Here is a 24,838-nt window from a genome sequence, read left to right as displayed (position 1 = left end):
AGATGCATGGTGATGTTGTAGGGCTGAGCACAGACTCCGACATGGCAACATTTTGTGGAGGGCGATGGATGATGCATTCATTCATCGAGTGCGCCATCGCTCGCAGCCCACTCACCATGCAATGGTCGCCCCAGCGCATTTACAGACACTAGATAACTATAGGAAGTTATAGGCTCGCAATTTGAGCCTCTTTTTGCTTCGGTATAGCAAACGCCTGGGGCTGGACAGGCGCACATTTCGCCATGTCTCTTCTCCGCCCGACATGCGCCTCGCTCGCGCGCCGCCTTTGTACTACACAACCTCACTCTCGACAGACATCAACGTCTCCGCTACTAGCTCTCGTTCAGCGACACCGGGCATCACGGCTACAATGTCGCTTCTTTGCCTGCACCCCCCATTACCGCGCCAGAGTCATCGATACACCACAGAACCCCGCCATCCCACAATCTCGCAAGCGCACCGTACGCATAGGGCCACTCCCTGAAGGGCCAGTCAGCGAAGCAACCATACACCGCATCTTTGGCCGCAAGCTATCACCGCAAGACGGCAATAATGTGCTGCGCATACTGCACCACCGGCGCACCGCAGGCTCTCTGGCCGACTACGGCGTAGACAATCTGGGCAAGCAGTACACACATGTCAGCCGCGACACCGCACTTAAAGGACTGGAATGGCTGCGGGCGAAATATCCCATAGATGAGGCGCGAGCAGCAGAAGAATGGGCCGAGAAGGAAGCCAATCGCATAGCCTACGAGTTATGGCTCGCCGACCCCGAAACGGAGTCCAAATACAAAGACCCCGCCCGTGCCTTTCGCGAGCAAATGGAAAAGGAAGAGCAAGAACGTATACGTCAAGAGGCCGAGGACCAAAAGATTGGAATTCTGCACGCGGGCAAGAGTCAATTCGAGCTCAACATTGAGGAAAAGCGGCGGGCACGTCTAGAAGAGATTACGCGCATAGCAGAAGAGAATGAGCGGAAACAGAGGGAAATGGAAGAGAAACTCGCGAGTGGAGAATGGGTGCGCACACCAACTGGCACGCAACTCATGAAACCCGGCCAAACAACGTACATTGACATCTTTGGCCGCGAGCAAGTCAGCCGACGCAAAGAGGAAATGGAAAAGTACAACAAAGCGGCTCAAGTAACGGACGCAACGACAGCTGAGGAACTCCTGGAACAAACAACTCTCGTACGTTTTCCCCCCAATCTCCATCTTTCACCCTGCTAACAACCCCACCTCCCAGTCCGAACGTCTCATCCCCATGACCGTCTTCGTCCTCTTCACCCTCGCCGCCTCCTACGCCTTCGCACACTTCTACACGCCTCCCTCGCCATCCTACCGCCTCTTCCCGGACCTCTCCCCCACAACCGCCACCATTGGCGCCCTGGTCGCTGCAAACTGCATCGTCGCCATAGGCTGGCGCATCATGCCCCTATGGCCCCTCATGACACGCTACTTCATGCACGTCCCGGGTTACCCACGCGCCATCCAGAGCATCGCCAACGTCTTCAGCCACATCCAGTACGAGCACCTCGTCGCTAACATGATGATGCTGTGTCTCGTCGGCCCTGTATGCTGTGATCTCGTGGGCCGCGGTGTCTTCATGGGTACGTATATGAGTGCCGGTGCTTTGGGCACGCTGGCGTCGTTGTACTGGGCGAATCTCGGCCGCGGCAATATCACGGCGCATTCTGTAGGGGCTTCAGCGGCGATTTGGGGGATAGCAGCGTTGTACTGTTTGTTGACTGATCAGGAGAGGATTAAGATCCCCTTCTTGAAGGACCAGGAGGTTGCGTTTTGGCCTAAGATGCTCTTGGCGGCGTTTGTGGTCCTCGAGATTCATTCGGCCATGCGGAGGAAGACGACGATGGATCATGCGAGTCATTTTGGGGGCATGGCCGTTGGGATGGCTACCGCGGGGTATCTAAGGGCGACGGGGTTCCGCGAGAAGATTGAGGCTAAGGAGCAGCAGCAGCAGGGGGTTCAGGCTTGGGCGGGGACGCCAGAGAAGGTGGTGGATGTTGGGGCGATTGCGAAGGAGGGCGTCAAGGAGGTTAAGCAGAGTCTTACAGGGAGCGGGAAATAGACGGAGAGGTTTTTTGTGTGGAACGTACGGCATGTATGTAGTAGTTATATGTACAAACCCCCTCCCCCCCGAATCTTTTTCAAGCGAAAGAAGGATATTTGAGTAAAATACCCATATTCATCCCAATCACCAACCTCACTAAATCCCAATCCCCATTTTCACCCACACAATCCATAATTACTACGCCTGTACTTCCATCTCCCGTCTCCTGCCTTTTTCTCACCCCTCCCCCTCCCCCTCCTCCCTCGCGCCCTTTCTCTTCTTGCAAATAAAACCCCTCACAAATCCGCCTCTCGACCGCCTCATTCACCACCTTGGCAATGGCACTAGGCCAACACGCCCGTTTCCAAAAATTGCTCGCGCTCAGAAAATTCAGGTGCAGTGGCGCTGGCGGAACGGGATGCGCTGCATCCGTCGTGAGCCCGGGAATCGGATGCGTGACTGCTGCTGCGCGGGCGAGGTGCTCGGTGCAATGAGCTAGTTTTGTAGGGATTAAGGAAGGGATGAGGACTTCGCAGTAGTCTTGGAGGCAGAAGGAGGTTTGTGTTGGGGAGGTGGAAGAGGAAGAGGAAGAAGAAGAAGGAAAGATGGCGTGGGTGGAGTTGTGGGGCCAGGCTGTTGCGTCGAGTCCTGCTTCTGCGTGGGCAGAGGAGGAGGAAGAGGAGGAGAGGCGAGAGGTGTAGCGGCGGAGTAGGATGAGTTTTCCACGGACGGAACCGAGATAGGGTGTTTTATTCTCGGTGTACCAGCGTGAGAAATTGGGGGTTATGTAGTGTTTTTCCAACACAGCGGCGAGGTGCTCGTCTGTTGCGCTGCCTACGCCTTCTCTTTTTAGGCTGACGAGGAGGGTTTCGCTGGGGTGCGCGGCAAGGAAGTCGTAGCAGGTTTGGAGGATGGGGCCGAGGTATCTGGGGCCGGTTAGGCTTATGGGGAAGGCGCCGTGGACGAGGTAGAGGTCCTTTTTTGAGGTGTCGGTTGCGTGGATGGGTTGGACGCGGATATCGAGGAATCGGATGCCGTTTTCCAGTTGGGTTTTTATGTCGTGGACTTGACATCTGACGGATGGTAGGGCGCGGTAGTGCGTGTGTGAGTTGTGTGTTCCTGGTATGCTGATTGCAGAGAGAGGGAGGTTGTCGGGGAGTGTGGACATCCATGAGGCATAGCTGGGAATGTGGTTGCTTTGAATTGCCAGATGAGGAATTGGCTTGGAAGGGTGAAATATGGCATTGTACTTTGTCGAGGAATTTGCAGAGAGTGCAGTTAAGGCTTGTGTCGACTTTTGCGTATATGAAGGGTTTGAGTCGATTCGATAGCGTTCAGCTTTGGGCGTCTGAATCGTGATACGGAGCACTGGGCTCGACAGTGTACCTGCATTGGTAGGCCGAGTTGGGTTGGGGAACTTGAGCGTATAGGATTCAAAAGGCTGTAACGTGACTTCCACATCTTGATGGTTGAAGCTCTGGGCATGCCCACTGAGCTCTGGCGATGTAGGCGTTGCAGGCGTAGTACTTCTAGGACTCAAAAAGTATCCATGGGCTTTTGATTGTAGTGTGTTTGGATCTTCAAACCGCTCAACACGCAGCAGAGAAATAGCGGTCGGAGTCAGATTCCGTACCGTAAGCGGTGAAGACATATTGCTTGACTTCTAAGCTTCTACAGTCTAGAGACAAAGTTGTCCAAGGTAGACTAGTAAGATATCTTCATGCCCAGTCTAGCCAGGTGGAAATATAGGCACGTAGTGTTGTTCTGTTTTACAACGCCAGTTAGGGCAGCTGGCTAGGATTGCATGCAATTACAGCCAGACATTAGTAGCAGACTGTCACGAATAGAAAAAAAAAGGCCGAATCTATATCGGGCGAGTACGCTGAGTGCAAGGATCAAAAGGCAAGTTGTCAGCTAGACATGCAGTGTGGACAAAGCGCCGAGACCGCGCCAGCCTCCGAAGGCGTGTCAAAGACGCGTAACCCACTGTAAACAACAGTCACGTATCGAGAGCGGAGAAGTAACATAGTGCATGGAAAAAGTAAAGCGTTGATACGACCCCGTGTCAAATGGTCCAATAAGATGACTTGACTGACATCGTAAACAACCAATATCAATTGCGGCAAGAGCGCGATTCTATCTCCTTAAAACGTAGTCCTAGGACCCAAGGGACTCTAACGTCCTATTCTGCCTCGACCAGGGGTCCGCCCGGGTATCATGCAGCCGAAACAAGTAGGATATGCACGTCCAACATGAAAAAAAGGTAATGATACAGCGGGAATACATCTGTACACACAAGCAAACGCCTCAAACCAGTCATAGCACGCGCACAAATGCGAAAAGAATAATAAATATGTCGTACCTCTAGCGCCGACAAATGCGATGGATACTAGCAAAGAAGGTGGTTCATGTTCTTGGGAACAGCACCCGTAGGGCTCTCGATTACATGCCGCTGTGCGCTCCCAGATGATGAAGGACGAGACTCACTCGTACATGTGGCGTGTGCAAATGCCATTTCCTCCTCGATCTGCGCATTGGGTGTTCGGTCCTTGGTAGGTGTAAAGCTTTCAATGGGTGGCCGTTTTGGCGAGTGGTTGTTGCGACCGTCCACGTTTGACACTGGTTGGAAGACATAATCCGACTTGATTCTTGTCAGTCTTGCCAATTTTCTAGGAGTGACTGGAGGCCGGCCTTTTCCAACAGCAATCATGTCGGTAACGTTTTCCTTTGGCTTGAGCTGTGGGTTGAACTGAGATTCAATTGGGGGAAAAGCAGGATCGGACTTTTTGGCCAAAGATTTGGAGCCACTTTTTGTAGCACCCTTGGTAGCCTTGAAGACATTGTTGATGGCAGGAACCTCCTTGGGCTCTTTCTTTGCCTTGGTCTTGGTTCCTGCTGTTGCCTTCTTTGTCTGCCCCTTGGGCTTTCTTGTAGGTGCTTTCCCTGCCACCTTGCCAAAGAGGTCCAATTGAGCGTTTTGAATGTCGGCCTTTCTCTTTGTGCCCTTCTTCGACGGTGTCTCTGGCTCCTCCTTGCCAAATGAGTGGGCAGAGATGCGTGGGCTTTGACCAGGTGTCAGCTGACCAGCATTGCGAAGAACACCCGGCTTGCGAGGAGTACCAATGACGACTTCTGCCTTTTGCTTTTCCTTAATTTTGCTCAGATGTTCATCCGTGACTGTCTTATATTCCATTGGGTCATCCCACCGACGCATATTGGCGTGGCGAGCAACTTCGTCACAGGGGCCCCTGACGACCAAATCCCACTTGTCCTCAAGGTCTTTTCCAACCGGCTCGGGGTCATTGTTCAGCCATATCGTGACACCATCCTTGCGGTCACGAACAATATTGCACATTTCACGAGCGATACGCCGTACGCCTGGGACCTTAAGCGTAGTGCCAGCGACAATAACAGCGTCAGGCCTCATGCGCATGTCGTATGACGCGCAGGAACCGATTGATTCATCGTCAGGGTTGTGCTCGTTGTACAGGACCATGCGTGGACGCAGACGGCCGATACCATGGCTTCTCTTATCCGCAACCTGACGAATTTCATCATTTTGCACGCAGCTCGGGCAAGGAGGTGGGCTAGGGCCGTTGAATTGCTCAGCATCAAAGGGCGTTATCGCGTGGCATTTGGAGCACGACATGTAGTCAAGGCCGCCATGGACCTGCACAGTCTTGGGCCAGGGCCCCTTCTTTGGCAGCGGGACCTGGGTGCTCAGAGGAGGCAGCGACGTGTCTATGCCGTCGACGTTTTGGGTGTAGAGTCGCATGAGGCGGCCTTCCTGAGCCAGCGTAGCGAGGAGGTGGTGGAAGGCGGTGGGCTGGGCCGATTTGGTATGGTGAGAAAGAGTACGGACCATGTCGTGGAACGTCGATGTGGACGTGTCATCCTGGTAAACAGAGGCGTCGAACAGGTCCTTGCCAGACGACTTGAGCTTGTGCTCTTTTTTGAGCGTGTTGAACAAGCCAGTAGCAGAGCGAAAGTCTGGAATGCCAGCTGACACGGAAATACCAGCCCCTGCAATGACAACGATCTTGCGCTTCTTGTGCAAGACGGTCAGCAAGCGCTGCAGCTGGGGCAGATGTTCTAGGGGAACGTCGGGCTTGGACAGGTCGAGATACTCTGCTGTGCGCTCCTTGGGTTCCATTGTCTTCCTCCTCTTTGGTGGACGCGGGTTGTCGTCGTTGCTGCTGCATGGGGGCGAGGGCATGTCTTCGGGGACGGGCGTGGTCTTGGCGGACGAGCGCTGCGAGGACGAGGGGGACATGTAGGCGCGTCGGTGGGCGAGCGTAGTCAGCTCGGGGGGTGGAGTGGGGGAGCGAGAGAGGAGCGAGATTTCAGAGTCGGACATTTCTGTCAAGGGCGAGCTAGGCACGTTTGTTGGGTTGGGAGAAGCCATTGTGAAGAGGGCAGGCGCGACGCGAGTGGTGTGGGGTGTCGAGCAGTGGGCAGCGACCAGCGGGTGCGGTGCGGAAGACCCGATGGTGAAAGGAAGCGGCGGCAGCTTCAGCGGCAGGCCGCGTCGGGAGCTACAACGGGAGTTGTAGCTGGAATTATCGCGCTGGGGGCGCGCATACGGGAGCGAAGAGAAATGTAGAGGGCCGTGGAGAAATGCCGCGTGCAGAGGGCGTGTGCAGAGGGCGGGCGTGTGGGAAGCGCAGAATGAGCAGGGCTATGTGTGGGCCGTGGTTGCTGTCCACCGCTGGCTGTTGGATCCCCGTCAAGGAGATGGGAGCGAATAGCAAAGGGAGCGCTAGGCCATTGCGCCGGACGTGAAAGGTGCGATAAAAATAGGGCGGGTGCGCGTCGCAAACAGACGCGTTTGCAGTGACTGCCGGGGTGGTGGTGGTTGTGGTGGAGGAGGAGGTGGTGGAAGAAGGGAGCGGGTGAGGTGAAGAGGTTTGGCGGAGGTTGCGACTATGACAGGCCCAGCGCTGGTTCACCTCGACAACCATGGGGCACCGCTGCAGAGTCCCGCCAAGCGACCACCCAAACACGCACCTGTTTACAGTGCAAAGAGACATGCGTCGATAGCCGTGGCCCGGGCTCGCGCTGAGTCGATGCAGCATCCAGTGCTCAGCAGAAGCAAGCCCGACCACAGCCAGCTGGCCGTGGCATGGAATCGTCTTGCTGATCATGTACTACTTATTGGCCGGCTAAGTACATGTGTACATGTGTGCTATCTATGTACAAAGCATTGGCTGTTTTTGCGACATCACATGTCTCTTTCAGTCTACGCCCGATTCTGGTGCTTGGCCGGCGGGGAAGCAATGGCAAGCAAAGTACAGGCAATGTGCGCTTCTCTCATCGCAGCGCCTCATGCCGGCCACGACTGTGCCTCTGGCCTTGCACACCGTGTCTTGCAGCGCCTGCGTCCGTCGTGGCCAGGGCCGTGTTGGGATCAAAAGTTGGCCATGACGATGATGCTCCAACTCCAACGCACAGTGCACCAACTAGAAGCGCGCTAGTCGCCGTTAGCGCGTCGCTTACTGCCGCCATCCATGCTTACGCTTCCCTTGCTCTTGCATGCCAGCCACGCCTCGGGAGCCTGCGAGAGTCTCTGCAACCCACTGCCGCCCGCCTTGCAACATCGTCCCTCGTTCTTTTGCTGCCTTTTGCTGTGATACCCGGTCGCTGCTGGCCCCACCCTGTCTCTTAGTCTCTCTTTGCTCTAGCCGCCCCTCGTGCCGGGCGCCCCTCATCATGGATGGCACAAGCTACAACATGGACGTGGATGATCTCTTTGGCGACTCGGAACATGTCAACATCCAGACCATAAACACCACACCGCCTGTAAAAGGTCGTGATGCTCGTATCGACGAGCTGGGCTCTACCGGCTGCTGCCAGTAGGCCAAGCCTTCCTTGCCCCTCCAGCCTCTTCTGACACGTGATAGAAAGATCTCATGGTCCAAAAACGGCTGTGTCGCCTACATAACTCCAGATGGCTATTCCGTCAACCTCAAAATCTTCTCCCGCAACTCTGAAACCGGCAAATGGGCCCTCGGAAAACCCGTTCCTCTCGAGCTGCCCCAGGGCTCCGAAGTATTTCCATTAATTCACTTGTCATGGAGCCATCTGGGCAACGACCTGGCCGTCATGGACCAAGCCGGCCGCGTCATGATCTTCTCCTGTGCAATGGCCTTGGATCGCATGCACTTCACCAGAGCTGAGATTGCCCATCCAGAATCAGAAGTCGATGCTGTTGTTGGCATGCATTGGCTCGCGATTCTACCCTATGCACAAAAGGTAACACTCCCATCGTCTCGCCATGGCCAAAATCATTTACACTCTAGCAGAATCTGATTGCCTGGTCAGCTGCACGAGAGGGCAACAAGTGGAAATGGAACATTCGACAACATTTGTTCAACAATGCACATCATCCCGTCGACGGCAAAGCTTCACTCATCTATCTGAAAAGATACGGTGAGCTCAAACTTCGCTTCCAACAAAACGATAACAACTGGCAGGAGGCATCTACCCAACTGGGCCCCATGATCTCCACCAAAGAGTCGTTTACCCATGCCGCCTTTGCCTCCAACAATGGTACCTTACATTTCTTCTTCATCTCTTTTCTACGCTAACGAGCGTAGACAACACTCTTCTTCTAGCAGCATACGACGTCAAGAGGCGCCTGCATCTTTACCGTGTTGAGACGATTTGGAATGTTCCAGCCGACAAAAGAAGCCAAAATGCCGGCCCCTTTGAAAAGCCCACCATCCAAGTCTCACTCCTTGCTCTAGAAGATACCTGCAATCCTGTTGACATGGCCACCGACGAACTAAGTAATGGTGGGACCTCGGAAAGTGCCGCTACTGCTGCTGCACAACTGACCCATCTTGATTTCCTTCCCGTCACACCTCAACAAGATGACGGCTCCGTACCAACAATTCAGGCCATATTCAGCAAGCCACCCAATCCCATCTCATATGACATGAACCCACAAGAGACACGCTACAGCATCATTGTCAAGTGGCAAGTTCATCAAGAGCAGCAGAACCAGCTACACCCCAGCCTCGAACAGGTTACATCTAAGAAGAAAAGTGTCAGCTCACTGCCTGCTCAGACTACGTTTCTATTAAAACGACAACCAGATTTTGCACTTCATTCAGTTGTCCTGGACTTTTATCCCATGTGGTACAACATGCTACTAGCCTTTTGTTACAGTGATGGTTCGATTGAATTCAGGAAGCGATCCACAATGGAGGTCATCATGCCAGACGACAACACTGACAATGTAACCTCGCTACTACAGGCTGGTTTCATATTCCAGCACGCTGAACCTTCGTTGCATGTTGCCTTCTCTCCGAACCACTGCGTAGCTGTTGGGATGCAACTAGATGGCACTACAAAGCTTCGTTTGATGGAATACACTCACGGTACATTGTCCACAGATGATGATGACCCACACCACTCTGCTGCGCTTGCAGCACTCATTCTTCAGTCTTCATCAGCCGCCAATCAATACTTCTCTAGCGACGACATCTTCGCCATCATCGATTCTATGAGCGACAAACGGAAGCAAGACTTTATCACCCTGTTATTCGAAGGGCTGCAAGTGAACATTGACTGCGGCATTGACGACTCATCCACCAACCATTTCATCCTTCTTGGACGTTCACCCTTCTTTGTCAAAACCCTCTCAGCAATGCATCTCCTAGGCCTCCAAGGAACCATCAACCGTACCCTGGTCAGCAAAACCGCATGGCAAATCCTCAACATCAAGTACGTCACCCAGATCCTCACAACAATCGTCCGCATGCACGGCGACGTATCCAAAATCAACCTCCGCCCCGAAGCCGTCCCCCAGATGATCGGCACAATACGCTGGACCATGCACTTCATGGCCTACATCCTCGACGATCTCTTCGCCCTCGGCCGCGCCCTCTCCGATATCCCCCCCGCAGACCTAACACGCGACGTCCTCGAATCCAAAATCAAAGAAACAAACAAACCCGCCATCCTCCTCCTCCTCTCCGCCTTCCCCCGCGCCATGATGAAACTCTGGGCCCAACCAATCCAATGGGTAAAACGCAGCGCTGAATCCCAAGCCGCCACCTCCAACCCTGCCGGTGGTCCCGTCCCCGTCCAATCCCCAGAATCAAAGCGCCTATACACCCCGCTCCTCACCGCCGTCTCTGAGCTCCCCTTCGAATGGCGCTGGTTCGAAATCCTCGTCACAGAAACCACGGCGCACATCCGCGCCATCTACAAACAGCGCAACCTCAACGACGCCCAACGCAACAGCATCGAGCGCGAAATTCTTCTCGGTAAAATCCCTGACATCTTGTTCCCAGTAGCCAAGCGCCTAGTCACAGACACCCTGTGGAATTCCAACCAGCAGAATGCTTGTCTAGCAGATAAATTGGATATGGGCAAGCTCATGTTCTTCGATACGACATGGTTGGGTTTTACGGATTCGAAGCGCGCGAGGGTGTGGCATGAGGAGCATGTGGTAGATGTGTGCCAGAAGATGATTATTCGCGGGACGGGCACGTGGGTGCATCCTGTCAATACGTCGGGACACCATCTGATGGGCAGGGGGAGGAGTGATAGTTTGCAGAGTGCTGCTGGTGGCGGGGGTGCTTCTGCTGGTGCTACGGCGAATGGAGAGTCGAATGCTGAGAGGAAGGCCAGAAACATGCTGAGGCAGTGTGTGAGGTGTGGTGCTTGCATGGAAGATGTTGTTCCGGGCTTGCAGGGCTACACTATTCACCATTATCAGTGGTTGGTGGGTGTGAGCAAGCATTGCGTCTGTGGCAACAGTTGGATGCTCGTCGAGACCAAGCCGTCTCTAAAGTAACGCCAGACAACATGTTGTCTCCCGTTACCTCTGCCTTTTCGTCTGCAAATGCCATATCAAGTACTAATAAGTCCAGGTCACATGTTAGGTAAAAGCAAAAATGAGATACACATCAGCGACATTATTATCACACCGCAAATACAACACGACTCTTCACTGTACATTTCTTCTCATTCCTTCATATACAGACTAGCTGCTTTTCATCATCATCATCATCATCCTCGTCGCGAGACGCGCATGTAAATCATAGACACATACACACATGGCCGGGAACCACTCTTGGCTCGACACAGCCGCTCTCAAGCATACAAGTATAAAGCACTCTATGCCTTGGCAGCACCCGCCTTGATCAGCAGGATATCGCCATCCTCAACAACATAGTCCTTGCCCTTGGTCATGATCTTGCCCTTTGCCTTGACAGTGGCTTCATCACCCTCTTCCCTCAGAGTCTGGTAGTTGTACACAATCGCCTGGATAAATGTCTTCTCGAAATCTCCGTGAATGACACCAGCAGCTTGTGGTGCCTTGGTACCTGTTCTTATTGTCCATTGTCGGACTTCGTCGGTACCAGTTGTGAAGAAACTGCCAAGCTGGAGAGCCTTGCGCATCGTCTGGATGGCTTTGGGAAGTGCCGACTTGGTGTTGAGGTTCTTGAGTTCCTCAGCAGCCTCCTCATCAGACATGACAGCAATGCGCTCTTCGAGCTGTACGGAGATGGGAATGATTGGGTCACCAGGGGCGTTGGTCTTGACCCATTCAGCAATCTTGGGAAGATGCTTGTTCTTCTGGCGGATGTAGTCCTTCTCGCTCAAGTTGACAAGATATACAACAGGCTTGGCAGAGAGAAGGAAGAGAGGGTTGATGTGCTCGACCTAACAACTCGTTAGCAAGAATCGCAAAAGAATTCATGTAACGCGAATCGAGAGAAAAGACAGTATATCAGAAAAGGACGTCACTTCAGAACGGCCCAGCGTTAATGGGCCATCAGAGAGCTGGGATTATAGAGCAATCGCTCTTTGTCATCTTGTAATAGGAAAGGATGCGAAAAAAAGGCGTACGTACCTCCTTAGGTGACCAGTTGCCCTTTCGGACGTCCTTGCCATTCTTAAGCATGTCGAGGACCTTCTCAACTGTAGCTTGCTCTTCCTTGAGCTTCTTCATCTCCAAACTCTGACCGCCTCTGCGAGTTTCCTTGACAAGGTTGGCGTGCGCCTTCTCGACAAACTCAATGTCCTTCAATCGCAGCTCCTCGGCAATAATTTCCAAGTCACGAATTGGGTCTACGTCACCCTCGACGTGAATAATCTCAGCATCGTCGAAGCATCGGACGACCTGGAAGATGGCATCGACGGCACGGATGTGGGACAAGAAAGCGTTACCGAGACCGGCACCAGTGGAAGCACCACGCGTCAGACCAGCAATGTCGTAGATGGTCAAATGGGCGGGCACGACCGACTTGGGCTTGTAGTGCTCTACCAACCAGTCGAAGCGCTCGTCGGGAACGAGGACGCGAGACTCTTCTGGGTCGATGGTGGCATATGGAAAGTTCTGGGCATATCAGCGCAAGCTCCGGGTGTGGAATTGCGGGCGACTTACGGCGGGGTTACCAAGCGAGCACTTGGTGATAGCTTGGAAAAGAGTCGACTTGCCGACGTTTGCTAGGCCGACCTGGCAATTGCTGTTAATGTGAGAAGGCGACAAAACAGGCCTACATAGGGCTCTCACTCACGATACCCGTCTTCAAGTTGTTGCCTGGCCTGCCGAGCGGAATCTTCTTCTCTTCAACTTGCTTCTTGGGAGGCATTTTTTTCTTCTTGGGCGCCGAAGCGTAGGTGCGGGCAGTTGTGAAGGTGATGAAAAATTTGGCGGGGGAGGAACACGAGAGCAAAGGCGCGGAAAACTGGCTGGCAGTACTTGCTGCCGGACGGTAAAAAGTGGGTATCAAAGAAGAGAAAGAAAAGGTGAGAAGCCGGGTGGGGGGCGTGATGAAATAGAGGGGTGAGAGAGTGACTTGCAGCCGCTCTCCTGCGTTTGCTGGGTTGGTTGGGTGACTGGAGTCCAATCGAATTTTACAGCTTAAGTTATGGCGCTAGGACCACCTTGGGGGCTCGCTTGGCGCGGATATGCAGCTAGGATGAAAGAGGCAATGGCCTCCCCAGCCTGAGTGCATGCTAGCCGCGCCGCTGCACCTCGGATCGCCAAACAGCGGTGTTGCATGTCTACTGCCATGAACCCTACGTACATCCCCATCCTCCATCTCCGAACCCCACACCTCAGTCTCCGCACATCTTCACGGGCAGGCCCCGATCTGCAGTCCTCATCTATCTCACCCTGCCACCCTACGCCCTCCGCCGGGCCACATCATCCTCAGTACCAAGCGTTTCTTTATTCGTGTCTATGATACCCCACCCTTCGTCTTTGGTGCCAGCGCAGAGATAGCTGCAACAGTAAATACTATATTCGAATAATACGCACACGGGCGCACAAAATGGCGTCTACTACTCGTCCCAAGCCTGCGCGCACAAGTTCCAACCACCACAGGAATACGCTATCCATGCAGAGAACCGAAATCACAATCAACGTTTACGATTTGCTGCCTCCCGGTAAGATCTCGAGTATCCTCTGGGCAATCGGAAGCTCTCTTTTACACTCTGGTGTGGTTATCGGCGACAGGGAATACGCATACGGGGGACACGACCGGAGAGACCTCACTGGAGTCTATTGGACTAAGCCCGGACTGGAGCCTCCGGGTGGCACTTTCAAGCAAGCGATTCTACACGGCTTCTCATTTCGCCCTGCCGAAGAACTGGATGTTATCATACAAGAGGTTCGAAATGCTGGACAAGTCAAAAGGGTCTGGACTAACCTACTGTAGGCCTCACATGAATTCCAAGGGACATCGTACAACCTCCTCACAAAGAACTGCAATCACTTCACATCATATCTCTGCGAAAAACTTACCGGTCGCCCAGCCCCGGGCTACTTGAATCGTGCGGCTAGCATCGGCGTCGCTCTTCCATGCGTTGTACCACGGGAATGGATAGCGCCACCGGATTATGATACTGCGGATGGAGAGTTACTTGACGAAGAGTTCGAAGACGAAGGGTCGTCGATGCTGCGACATGATCGAGAACGAGAACGCGCTCGGACAGCTCAGGAGACAAGGGGCTGGGAGAACACGAGCAATTCTGCTGGAAGTAATCGGAGTAGTCAGGGAGGCGCAAGAGGGCATATTAGGAATGAGACCAGAAATCTTGCGCCCAGGCTTGTCAGCATCGCGGAAACAGATTCTAGTGGAAGGGCTATACCGCCCGCTGAAAGGGCGCCACTCCCGAGGAATTTAACATGACTTTCAAGCTGGTCTAATTCGTCGTCCTTGCACATGCACTGCTCTTTCGTGATGCTTGCACTTTAGCGCTGAAGGCCTCTATTCATGGACGATTTCCAGGTCCAACATCCCATCGTACGGTTTCCGCCTTTCTTGTTATGTTGCCTGACCATACTAGCCAGAGTCTCTAACCCAGTCTCCTTGGCTTCTTGCTTCTCACGCCGCCAAACTTCAACCTCGTTGAGTCTGCCAGTTTGACAATCAATGGCCGTATCTTCTTTCCCTCGGCGCCCAATATCGCCTTTGTAACAGCCTCCCTTCCCGGGCCGAATCCTCTGTACACCAACTCTAATCTCTTAATCTGTGGCAACAAGCCCTTGTCCTGGATTCTGTTCATCAAGAATGCTGCCAACTGATAGGCAGCGTCATACGTGCCTCTCCCCGCTTTCCTGAAACCAATGTTGCCACATGATATCGAGATCAATGGATCACGATTGGGTCTAGTAAGACATAGATGTGTGTTGTGTTTGGTTGCGTAGACGTGTAGTTTGTGCTTGTCGTCTTCTTCCCATTCGCGCTGGACTAGGTTACCAACTCTGGGAAAGCCGTCTGCGTTCGGGATAAGGGTCGAGAATTGGTCTTGCCCCGCCTGGTAAAAATTTTGGGATACATTTGAGAGCAATGAGTCCATTGACTGGTCTGGTTTATTGCGGTCGGTCGGCGCTGCATTGAGGGCTCGTGTGCTGTGTGTGAAGGGTCGCAGCGATTGCGCATGCCGGCATGATGTAGCAATTGTATTTGTGAGGGATCGGAACGTCCGTAACGCGGTGTTGTGAGCCATGTTTGGTGGTAATGACAGACGCCCCAATCAAGACTGCAGGAACATTGGTGGGCTAGAAGGTCAAAGAAAGTTGCGAAGTTACGATGCTTGGCATTGCCGAATGGCCGATGCGGAAAAAGATGGCAATGCCGCCTGACGTTTTCACTCAACATTTGCCGCGGCCTCGTTTTGATCGCACCACTTCTGGGTCATTCACACGCTGAAACTTGAGACTCGAGATTCTGCATAAATCCCTTCCAGAGCATGAGACCGCCGACTGCAAGCACATTCGCCGCCAGTGCGCGATGGAGCATACAACCTGCCGCCGCTGCAACACCAGCAACCGCCTGCGCAAGGGCTACATCCTATAGACGGATATCGACATTGCCTCGGACGCCGCAGGGCTCTGTCTCGAGCACCTCCGTGCCATTGGCGTCCTTGGCTTCATCACAACCATTTCTTCGCAGTAATTTCCTGCCCCACGATGTTCTCTTCCGGACATCCTCCACATATGCCCGCCACTTTTCTTCTCGGCCCGCCCTGTACGAGCAAGCACAAAAGCAAAAGGTTGTAAAAGACGAAGAGTCAGCGCCACAGTCGGAGGCTAAGAAGTCTACAACCTCCGAGGGCAGCACTACAGAGGAAGCCACAAAGAAAGAGGGCGAGGAAGCAAAGGAAAAGAAGGAGGGCGAAGAGGAGTCGGGCGAGCAAAAGGAAGGCGAGGAGGGTCAGAAGAAAGAGAAGCAGGATGCACCTCCACCTCCACCCCACGGTGACAAGACTCCTTGGCAAGTCTTCACTGAGACACTGAAGCAGGAGTTTCAGGCTTCAAAAGACTGGAACGAGGGCACAAAGCAATTGGGCGGCGCGCTGCACGATTTCCAACAGAACCCAAATGTCCAAAAAGCTGGCCAAATTTCTGAGGCTGCAAAGACAAAGACAGCGGAGGCACTGAAAGCAACTGCATCAGCTGTGGGTCAGGGTGCGGCTTGGACATGGGATACCATGCCTGTGAAGGGTGTTCGTGCTGCTGCTAGGGTTACTGGAAGTGGTATTGAATACGCAACCAGGCCAGTGCGACAAACAAAGGCTTTCCAGGCTGTAAAGGAGACCATTGATGATGGCAGTTCATCAAGATATGGTGGCTGGGTCGAAAAGGAAGAGCGCAGGAAGAGGCGAGAGTTGCGTGAGCTCAACGAGCTCAAGCGCACTGGCGGCAAGGCTCTTGGGCCAATGGAAGAAGACCCAAAGTGAGATTGTCTTGATAATTTGATACTTCTGGTCTAACATTATACAGTGCCGGCACCAATGTAACATTACACAAGGATGCGAAGTATAAAGAGGTCTGGAGGGAATGGAAGGACAACTCTAAGCTCGCCCAGGGCTTCTTCAACATGAAGGCTGTCTACAGGGAGTCTGACAACCCCCTCATTGAGACGGCTCGCAGCATCTCGGACCGCATCACTGGTTTCTTCGCCGAAAACGAAACAGCAATGGTCATCAAGAAATTCCGAGAAATGGACCCGAACTTCCAGATGGAGTCTTTCCTGACTGAGATGCGCGAATACATCCTGCCTGAGGTTTTGGATGCCTATGTCAAGGGTGACGTCGCTGTTCTGAAGGAGTGGCTGTCGGCAGCCCAGTACTCCGTCTATGCTGCACTGATGCAGCAATACCAAGCCGCCGGTCTCAAGTCTGACGGAAAGATTGTGGATATCCGCGGTGTCGATGTTCTCAACGCAAAACTTTTGGAGCCTGGAGAGATTCCTGTCTTCATTCTCACGTGCAGAACCCAAGAGGTGCACGTCTACCGCAATGCAAAGAGCGGAGAGTTGGCTTCTGGAATGGACGACAAAGTCCAACAAGTGACATACGCCATTGGTGTTACCAGGATACCAGAAGATGTCAACAATCCTGAGACAAGAGGATGGCGACTGATCGAGCTGCAAAAGAGTGCCAGAGATTACTACTGAGCTACTCGCTACGTCGATTCCTTTCCTTGCATTTGCATTCGCTGCTGTACGACTACGTCCCCGTTCACATCTTAACATTTACGCTTCTATTCTCCCGGCATCTTTGGCGTCCAAAAGATTCTGCTATCTTGTTTTATTATGAACCCAGTCTGTACACTGGGTAGTTTGATTTGTTCTCTGGGTCATGGAAGTGGATAGACGAGCGCTACAGATGGGCACGGCGTTCGACATGACACACTTCTCAACTCTGTATGTATAGTATGACGATTGAATGGATCGATGTAAAGGGGAAATGGTCAGCCTGAAGCATGCAAAAGCAAAGGCCGTGGGGTAATATCCCAAAATCGATACGCATGAGATGAATTCGCGCTGGGCATTGCTTCTATGGATGTAGGTGATGTCTGAAGTCTGGAGTTTTCCCATCAGTTCCAAAGATATGTGTGTAAATGGGCATCGACGACATCCCGCAAAAAGATAGGGGGTTCCCAGCGAAGGCAAAAGCAGGTTGTTCTCCATGGCATCGGCCGAGCCTTGAAGAAACACGGCTGTTAGTGCTCTGTCCTTTGTCTTGGCCAGCCACAGAAGAAATTGCCTTGCAAAGGATGCATGGAACGGCGGACTTTCCCTGAGCCGAGGCACATCATTCCGAAGGTCCGAGCTGAGAACGGAACCTTCTATCGCCATACGCTCACCGACTCGGATCGCAACGAACGACTAGGCCGGAAATTCTCTGATTCTGGGCACAAAAGAGCCATGTTATCCGCAAAATCGGCCATATTTAGACATGTGGGTCGTTGTCGGGGTACCTGTAATAGGCCGCCATTGGCGCGGCGCGAAGTCGGCCAGCCTGGTATAAAAGATGGAATTGTCTCGCAGGCAAAGTGGGCATACGTCTCAAGACAGATAAGGCAACAGAGTGATATTGGTAAGTCTAATCGCTCTATCTTTTGCGACAATCAACATGCCGTCTATAGACCCTTAACTAAAGAACTCTTGTAGCATCGCTGCCCCAGCAATCGCACACTGCTCAATCGACCCCACCACCTTCTCCTAACCCGAGCCCTGTAACCAGACGCCCTGTCTACATACGCTTACCCATTGCCCTCGCGCTTACACTCCTCACCTTCACCACCGGCTTCATCATGGCTGGCGCCCCCGCCGTCCAGTCCCTCCAGGAGCTCGCCAACCCCCCGACAGACGCCGAGACGCTCGAACTTTTCAACCCCTCCACCGAAGAAGTCGCAGACATCGAAAAGACGATATTCGAGCACCCGCTCACCAAGAGCCTTCTCGCCGACCCCAAATTCATCGCCGCGCGCCCCCACCTCAAGATCCCCGAGCAACTTCGGGCCCAGAATCTCACCGGAGGAACTCTCCTCGGTCCCGACAAGATTGCCTCTCCTCCCTTACAATTCTCCACAGCAGATGGCTCTCAGTTCGTCGCGATACAGTACCTCGGCAGCGCGCTATGCGGTCACCCAGGCATCGTACACGGCGGTCTCCTAGCCACACTTCTCGACGAAGGTCTCGCACGCTGCTGTTTCCCTGCGCTCCCCAACAAAGTCGGTGTCACGGCTAGTCTGACGATAAACTACAAGGCGCCCTGCATGGCGGGCCAGATTGTGGTTCTACATGCCGAAACGACGAAGGTTGAGGGAAGGAAGGCGTGGGTTAAGGGTCGGCTCGAGACGCTGCCCAAGGCGGAGGAGTGGGGTCATGGGAAGAAAGAGGGGGTTGTACTTACGGAGGCTGAGGCGCTATTTATTGAGCCGAGACAGGCAGCGCAGTTGAAGAGGGTGGTGAATTAGAAAGATGGGGTGCGGAGATGGGATGAATGGGGGCGTTTGAGGAGTAGAAGCCATATGGTTAAAGACATGTGTGCATAGACAGTTTTTTTTTGAATCATAGACTTTGGAAGTTTGATATCAATCTTTTTTTTCCTGTTGGGATAGGGTTGACATGGGGACATGCAAATATCGCCCAAGCAACTAATCTGTATTTGCGGGCTTTTTGGACGTTGACGGGATGTATAGTGCATATGGCGACATATGGTAGCATTTTGTTCGAAGTAAAGCAGGGGGTGCTGGTTTAATTTTGGACAGTTGACCATTTGTCATTTGCAACCTATCAACACACTCGCTACAAAAGGGTAGTCTAAAATCCAGACATGTAATCATTCCACCATCATTATTGAAAAATATACAAAAAGAAAACAAAACCATACGCTATGCAACCGCTCATTTTTTCCCAAATCCATCCCATCATTAACCCCTAACACATCCTCCTTTTACAAACTCGCCCTCTCACCCCCCAACTTCTTCCCAGTAACAACTCCAAACCACGCATCCAGCGCCTCACACGTACCCTTGCCCTCTTGCAGCTTCACCACAACACCGACATACCCATCCGGCCGCACGACAACCACGCCACCAGTCTCCTGATCGAGGCCCATCTTGGCGTGCGCCGCGGCCTTTGCGTCAGGAACACGCTGATCCCACACATCATCCGCATAGACATGATCGGCATATCTAGCAAACGGCTGGGGCAACTGCTCATCGATTTCGATCTTTGAGCGCTGCTCCGCGAAGACGAGGGCGAGGGTGAAGAAGTCAGAGTGCGGGTTGTGTTTCTCGTGGTAGCGGTCTTTGTCTTTGATGTCTGGGTGGAGGAAGGCGTTGAAGAAGGAAGAGGGGGACGACATGTTTGTGGCGAGGTCTTTGAGGGCGGTGCTGGATTTGGCGAGGGTGCCGCCGAAGATGAAGATGCGGTAGGAGCCGTTGAAGGGGATTTCTTGTTCGAGATGTACAACGTTGGCGTCGACGACGCGGGTTACGGTTGCAGGGGTGAGGATGCGGCCGGTTCGCTGGGTGGTGCCTTGGGGGTAGGAGAGGATGAGGGGGTGTTGTGCCGGGTGTTGGGGACCCCAGTTGACGAGGTTGGGGTTGTAGGCTACGCCGTAGCCGCTGGTGAATTCGCAGCTTGCCTTGAAGGTCTTGATGAATTCGTTGTCTTCAGGGGCTTCTTTGGCAGAGGCGCCGGCGACTTCGCCTGCGGAGGGGATGCGGGTGGAGAAAAGTTTGGCGTAGCGGGCGTCGAAGTCCAGCAGGGTTTCGGCGATGAGCTTGCGTTCGGATTCGTAGGTGGAGAGGAGGGATCGTGGTGCCCAGCCGCTCTCTACGTGGTGGATCTTCCAGGCAAAGTTGACGGCGTCGAGGAATGCGGTGTTCATGCCCTGACCGGCCTTGGGGCTGTGAGTATGGCATGCGTCTCCACCCATGAATACACGCTCGTCGAGAGTGTAACGCTCTGCGATACCTTGGCCAATGGGGTAGACAGAGTACCATTCCACACGATCCCAAGAGATGGTGTATGGCTTGAAAATCTCAATGGCGCGGGCTTGGACCTCTTCCGCTGTAGCAGACTTGCGGGGATTCCAGTCCTTGTCGGTTGATGATGCTACTTGGATGTATAGGCGTACCATGTTGTCCTCGCGGGGAATAATCATAATAGATCCAGCGTCAGAGTGGATTGTGCATTTCATCTAGAATTCCGTTAGTATATGAATGAAATGATATCAGCAAAAACTTGAGAGTACATACCTTGATATCAGGGAAGTTTGTCCTGACAACGCCGTCCATGACTCCCCAGACGTGAGCAATGGGGTCCTTGTAGATCATGTTGATGCCCAGTTGCTCCCTGACAAAACTCCTTGCGCCCTCTCCGCTGAAGAGGTACTTTGCTCGAACGGTCTCCCTGGCTGTGCCATCCATATGCGCGAGTTGGACTTCGACGGGATATATCTTGTCCTTGCCATCATTCTTGAACCCGGTAATCGTCCACGGTCTTTGGATCTTGCCACCGTTCTTCTCAATATCTCCGATAAAAGTCCGCTCAATCATACCTTGGTGTAGCAAGGTGGTGAAAGGGTATCGTGCGTCGATGAACTTGGGGCAACTAGCCCATGTGCCTGTCCTGTGGATACCCTTTTGTGCTGGATCCCAGAAAGCGACTTCGTAAACTTTTGCTGGCTCATACTCCATAATCTTGCGCTTGAGGCCCATGTTCCTCAGAAGATCCAGTGAGCGCGGCTGGATACCGTCTGCTCGACCGGTAGCTGTAGGTTCTGGTCTGTTGTCGATGTGCTTGACTTTGTAACCCCATCTTGCCAGGCAGGTTCCGAGACAAAGGCCAACGGGCCCCGCGCCAACAATAACAACGTCGTAGTTTTCCACCATGGCTTCTTTTCCCCTTCGGTGACTTTGAAAGTTAAAAAGCGTGGCGGTATATACAAGGGAATACGGAATGCCGCCGCGATGTAAGATAAGAAGCAGAAGAAAGCCCCTTGCACTTGGACTATACCGAGATACAAACTGCTAGTACAGCTGGATGCAAGAGTGCAAGAAAGAGGAAATGGGGAGAATAGCGAGGATATTGGCTAAATGGTTAGCATCCAGTGTAGCCGGCCCAGCGCTCTTTAAAGAAATCTCGCTCTGTTCTCACACCGACGCCATCCATTTCCAAGCCGGGCTAGTGCACAACGGCATTCAAGACAACGCATATCGGGATTGCAAGGTGACCGGCAATAAAATCGGATGCTAGAGAGCCCCAGTATCTGGGACTTGGTACTCCACGGCAGCATGGCCGAGCACGCGTGCCGTCATGCTGCGGGGACGACTAGAAGCGTAGGCGGAACAGAAGCGTAGGCGGAACAGAAGCGCGGCAATTGAGTCCCAGGGATGCGGCTGGCCTTTCCTCTTTTGTGTCTAGTGTAGCTGCATGCGGTTTGGGCTGCTCGCGCAAACCTCGGACTTGGCTAACCTGCAAGTGATCCTTTGATGACAAGTCGCATAGTACAGACTCCACATTCGGTGCCTCTACTTACCGTATCTACTTCCCTTGAAGTACCCTAGGCTTGTCGTATGTGTCAGTTGTCTGTTCTGGCTCTGTAGGATGATCGGTCTTCATTGCTTGTCCAAAAGCCCGACCTATGACTAACTGGAGATCCCACATTACCCCAGGTACAATGAAACGCCCTCCACTTTCCGATCTCACTATCTCAGTTACCGTTTCTACTATCCGTGGTATACTTTTTTTCTTGGTAGAGTTCGTATGTACAATGTGTTGATATGCATTTCGGCCCGAGAATAGCATGTGATTCCCTGTAGGCTAGCATCACCCTCACCGCTATTGGATAGAAAGATACATGCTTGAAGACCCCGATGAGTGGTCTTCACAGGACGCACGCGTAATATAATAATTTCATCTTAGTAGAGATGACATTATGGTATGGAGTAGGTATTCACATGCTTCCTCTGAGCACTTGTCTAAGATATAAGCATAAGTAGAAGCATCATTGAACAGAGGCCCACCGCCCTCAGAAAGTCATGCCGTTAGCTTGATATGTGCGGGATCAATATCATACTATAGATACTCGGATGTATATGAGACTGCTAGTGAGATATTCCAAACTCCCTTTACAAAAACATTACCACAAACTCCCCTCGTAATAATGCATCTTGCAGATCAACATGGCATAGTGCTCATGCAAGCGTAGTTATATTTCGTAACCCCGTATAATGATACCTGATCCCCCAACAAACTGAGATGCCAGCGCCAGATGACACAAAAGCTAGTTGAGCCTCATGATCTGCCATTCTAGGCAGTATTGCACATGGAGTGACAAAGCTTAGGATCATCCCGAAGCTACGGCGAGAGGTGTACAAGGACGACCAATCGGTTTGTTGCCATAGCAATACTCGTCCTGCCCTGCAAGCTTTTTCAGCATTGTGTGGCAGCCGGCAAGCTCTCGTCGCCTCTTCCTCTCTCAGCCTCGACGAGTCTCTGACTCGGAATAGGTTGACGGCATTCAAGAAACGGTCATGTTCTCCATGGAGGCAGCAATGCGCTCTTCTTCCTTCCTCTGTCGTGCGGCTTCCGTCTCTCTCCTCATGGATTCCAGATTCCATTCGTCGTCGGCTTCACCATCGCTGCTATCCTCGTCGCTGTCTTGGGCCCAGTCACCCTTTTCAAACATAGCCCTACCAGTAGCCTCCTTGAGCCTCTTAGCCTCTTCTTCGGCCTGTTTCTTGTCGATACGCTCCTTCTTCCATTTGGCAAACGTTTCTGGTGTGACGGGCGTAAGTTTTCCGGTAAGCTTGTGACGTTCCGATTCGAGGAAGTCTTCAAGCGTGAGAGTGTTGAGAGGGGAGTTGGCCATAAGGGCCTTCTCAGCTGCGCGCTGCTCTTTGGTCTTGATGACGAAGCTGCAGCATATTAGTTTACATCCTGGTATCCACAGCAACAGTTTAAACTTACCCGGGTGGGAGAGAGTGTTTATAGAAGCACTTGTCTCCGCCATTTGGACATGTCCAGAACCAACCGTACTTCTGGTCTTCGATGGCCTGGATGAAGTACTTGCACACCTTGTCTGTTGTGGTTTTGGGATTTCCATGCTTGCTCAGGACGACTTCTCGTAGCTTGGTCTCGTCCCAATCATCCATGTTGTCCTTCTTCTTGCGCTCCTCGTCTTCTGTCTTCTCTTGGTCTCTGCTGTCGGTATACAAACTCTTCTTCTCGGTCTTGCGTTCAACAGCCAGGTCGTGACTAAACTTGCACTTCTTGCCCTTTTCGCAGTTGCCCTTCTTGAAGAACTGGCACAGCACTGTCTTGGGATCGGTTCCGAATGGGACCTTCTGAACTTGCACTGGCTTGAAGAGCTCAGCGGTTTCTTTGCGCGCCGCCTCGGCCGCGGCCTTTTCCTTCTCGCGCTGTGCCTTCTCCGCCGCCTTGCGCTTCTCATCCGGTGTACCTCCCGATGCTTGCGTGGCTTTGAGCTGCGCAATCTGTTTCTGGGCGGCTCCTCCCTTCTTGTTCTTCATACCAAAGGTCTTGTCCACGACGACCTTCTTCGCCTTGGGCTGGTCGCCCTTGCCCTTGGGTGCCATGTTTACTTGGTTTGCGTTGGTTTGTAAAGACGGTGAGGGTTGGAGGGATGATGGGTAGGTTCACGCAGTTTCGGGGACGGGCTCGTACCAAAGGCGACGTTGGATGGTAGATGGTTGATGGGCGATATGGTGCCTGGGCTTTGTGGGCGTCAAAGTGAGAATGACGCTGTGTGGGGTGGATTTTCAAGTGGCGGAGGACCTTGCGCTAGAGCCAGCCCTGGCCCTCGCCGACATTCCCGAAGCTTCAAGGTGGCCTTGACATGAGCCCCAATAGTCAATCACTACGTACGCAACCAATACCGCCCCGACATTCCCGACTTTTACGCCCTTGCATTGCGCTTAGTTTCTGTGAGATATTGACATCTTTTTATGTTGCTGGTTTGTGTTACTAACAACTCCGCAGCGCGTCCCCACGCTTTCCCACTAGCCATCCAGCTCGATTCGACGCGCGGTTACGTCCAAGATGATTACAGACTCCCAACTCTACTCGCTCGCAATCTTCCTTGGAAGCGCTGCCATGCTGCTTATCGTCGTCTATCATTTCCTGGAAGTCAACTCCGAAGATCACAAAGTTGAGGAGAAGCCAAGGGCTGCGGGAGGAAAGGTCAAGGCATGAAGAGTACAGCATGGCTAGCCATTGATAAGAGACACGCAATTGCATCCATGTTGCGAGTTAGAGATGATACCCGTCTCATAAAAGGGAAGCTTATTGGTCCGCGGGCATGGTGTTCAGGCGTATATAACTTTGGTTTCTCAAGTGATTATGGTCACCGGAATGCTCGATTCGTTGGGCTATGTAAAGTACAGCGTGTCTCTCGATCTCTTTAATGCACACTCACTGCCAATCCAATGCAGCATCGCGCTCCGGCTGGGTATATGCGTATCTGTAGAAAAAAA

General features: G+C 52.8%; 12 protein-coding genes across 12 annotated transcripts; 6 read left to right on the top strand and 6 right to left on the bottom strand.

Annotated features, from left to right (window-relative positions):
* Positions 1-242: 242 nt before the first annotated feature.
* COCMIDRAFT_25530 (uncharacterized protein) lies at positions 243-2,088 on the top strand (the record flags this gene model as incomplete). Its single annotated transcript, XM_007688834.1, has 2 exons — positions 243-1,190; positions 1,246-2,088. The coding sequence occupies 2 exons, from the start codon at positions 243-245 to the stop codon at positions 2,086-2,088; spliced, it is 1,791 nt and encodes a 596-aa protein (XP_007687024.1).
* A 79-nt stretch (positions 2,089-2,167) lies between these two features.
* On the bottom strand, positions 2,168-3,721 carry COCMIDRAFT_92880 (uncharacterized protein; the record flags this gene model as incomplete). Its single annotated transcript, XM_007688869.1, has 2 exons — positions 2,168-2,313; positions 2,371-3,721. The coding sequence occupies 2 exons, from the start codon at positions 3,719-3,721 to the stop codon at positions 2,168-2,170; spliced, it is 1,497 nt and encodes a 498-aa protein (XP_007687059.1).
* A 738-nt stretch (positions 3,722-4,459) lies between these two features.
* Positions 4,460-6,475, bottom strand: COCMIDRAFT_4479 (uncharacterized protein; the record flags this gene model as incomplete). Its single annotated transcript, XM_007688821.1, has 1 exon — positions 4,460-6,475. The coding sequence occupies one exon, from the start codon at positions 6,473-6,475 to the stop codon at positions 4,460-4,462; it is 2,016 nt and encodes a 671-aa protein (XP_007687011.1).
* Positions 6,476-7,779: 1,304 nt separating this feature from the next.
* COCMIDRAFT_4478 (uncharacterized protein) lies at positions 7,780-10,876 on the top strand (the record flags this gene model as incomplete). Its single annotated transcript, XM_007688820.1, has 4 exons — positions 7,780-7,922; positions 7,971-8,322; positions 8,373-8,619; positions 8,667-10,876. 4 exons carry the CDS (start codon positions 7,780-7,782, stop codon positions 10,874-10,876), a joined length of 2,952 nt encoding a protein of 983 aa, XP_007687010.1.
* Positions 10,877-11,199: 323 nt separating this feature from the next.
* COCMIDRAFT_4477 (uncharacterized protein) lies at positions 11,200-12,680 on the bottom strand (the record flags this gene model as incomplete). The annotated part of the gene is made up of 4 exons (XM_007688819.1): positions 11,200-11,748; positions 11,939-12,424; positions 12,473-12,544; positions 12,606-12,680. 4 exons carry the CDS (start codon positions 12,678-12,680, stop codon positions 11,200-11,202), a joined length of 1,182 nt encoding a protein of 393 aa, XP_007687009.1.
* Positions 12,681-13,364: 684 nt separating this feature from the next.
* On the top strand, positions 13,365-14,225 carry COCMIDRAFT_35928 (uncharacterized protein; the record flags this gene model as incomplete). The annotated part of the gene is made up of 2 exons (XM_007688845.1): positions 13,365-13,703; positions 13,752-14,225. The coding sequence occupies 2 exons, from the start codon at positions 13,365-13,367 to the stop codon at positions 14,223-14,225; spliced, it is 813 nt and encodes a 270-aa protein (XP_007687035.1).
* A 166-nt stretch (positions 14,226-14,391) lies between these two features.
* Positions 14,392-15,045, bottom strand: COCMIDRAFT_35927 (uncharacterized protein; the record flags this gene model as incomplete). Its single annotated transcript, XM_007688844.1, has 1 exon — positions 14,392-15,045. One exon carries the CDS (start codon positions 15,043-15,045, stop codon positions 14,392-14,394), a length of 654 nt encoding a protein of 217 aa, XP_007687034.1.
* Positions 15,046-15,288: 243 nt separating this feature from the next.
* On the top strand, positions 15,289-16,997 carry COCMIDRAFT_35926 (uncharacterized protein; the record flags this gene model as incomplete). The annotated part of the gene is made up of 2 exons (XM_007688843.1): positions 15,289-16,274; positions 16,322-16,997. The coding sequence occupies 2 exons, from the start codon at positions 15,289-15,291 to the stop codon at positions 16,995-16,997; spliced, it is 1,662 nt and encodes a 553-aa protein (XP_007687033.1).
* A 1,142-nt stretch (positions 16,998-18,139) lies between these two features.
* Positions 18,140-18,805, top strand: COCMIDRAFT_4473 (uncharacterized protein; the record flags this gene model as incomplete). Its single annotated transcript, XM_007688818.1, has 1 exon — positions 18,140-18,805. The coding sequence occupies one exon, from the start codon at positions 18,140-18,142 to the stop codon at positions 18,803-18,805; it is 666 nt and encodes a 221-aa protein (XP_007687008.1).
* Positions 18,806-19,284: 479 nt separating this feature from the next.
* Positions 19,285-21,232, bottom strand: COCMIDRAFT_4472 (uncharacterized protein; the record flags this gene model as incomplete). The annotated part of the gene is made up of 2 exons (XM_007688817.1): positions 19,285-20,538; positions 20,597-21,232. The coding sequence occupies 2 exons, from the start codon at positions 21,230-21,232 to the stop codon at positions 19,285-19,287; spliced, it is 1,890 nt and encodes a 629-aa protein (XP_007687007.1).
* A 1,631-nt stretch (positions 21,233-22,863) lies between these two features.
* On the bottom strand, positions 22,864-23,941 carry COCMIDRAFT_35923 (uncharacterized protein; the record flags this gene model as incomplete). Its single annotated transcript, XM_007688842.1, has 2 exons — positions 22,864-23,260; positions 23,313-23,941. 2 exons carry the CDS (start codon positions 23,939-23,941, stop codon positions 22,864-22,866), a joined length of 1,026 nt encoding a protein of 341 aa, XP_007687032.1.
* A 463-nt stretch (positions 23,942-24,404) lies between these two features.
* Positions 24,405-24,557, top strand: COCMIDRAFT_92810 (uncharacterized protein; the record flags this gene model as incomplete). The annotated part of the gene is made up of 1 exon (XM_007688868.1): positions 24,405-24,557. The coding sequence occupies one exon, from the start codon at positions 24,405-24,407 to the stop codon at positions 24,555-24,557; it is 153 nt and encodes a 50-aa protein (XP_007687058.1).
* Positions 24,558-24,838: the final 281 nt, after the last annotated feature.

This window comes from Bipolaris oryzae (genome assembly GCF_000523455.1).
Source record: "Bipolaris oryzae ATCC 44560 unplaced genomic scaffold scaffold_48, whole genome shotgun sequence".
Classification (NCBI taxonomy): Eukaryota; Fungi; Ascomycota; class Dothideomycetes; order Pleosporales; family Pleosporaceae; genus Bipolaris; species Bipolaris oryzae.
This window is presented reverse-complemented; position numbering and strand designations above follow the sequence as displayed.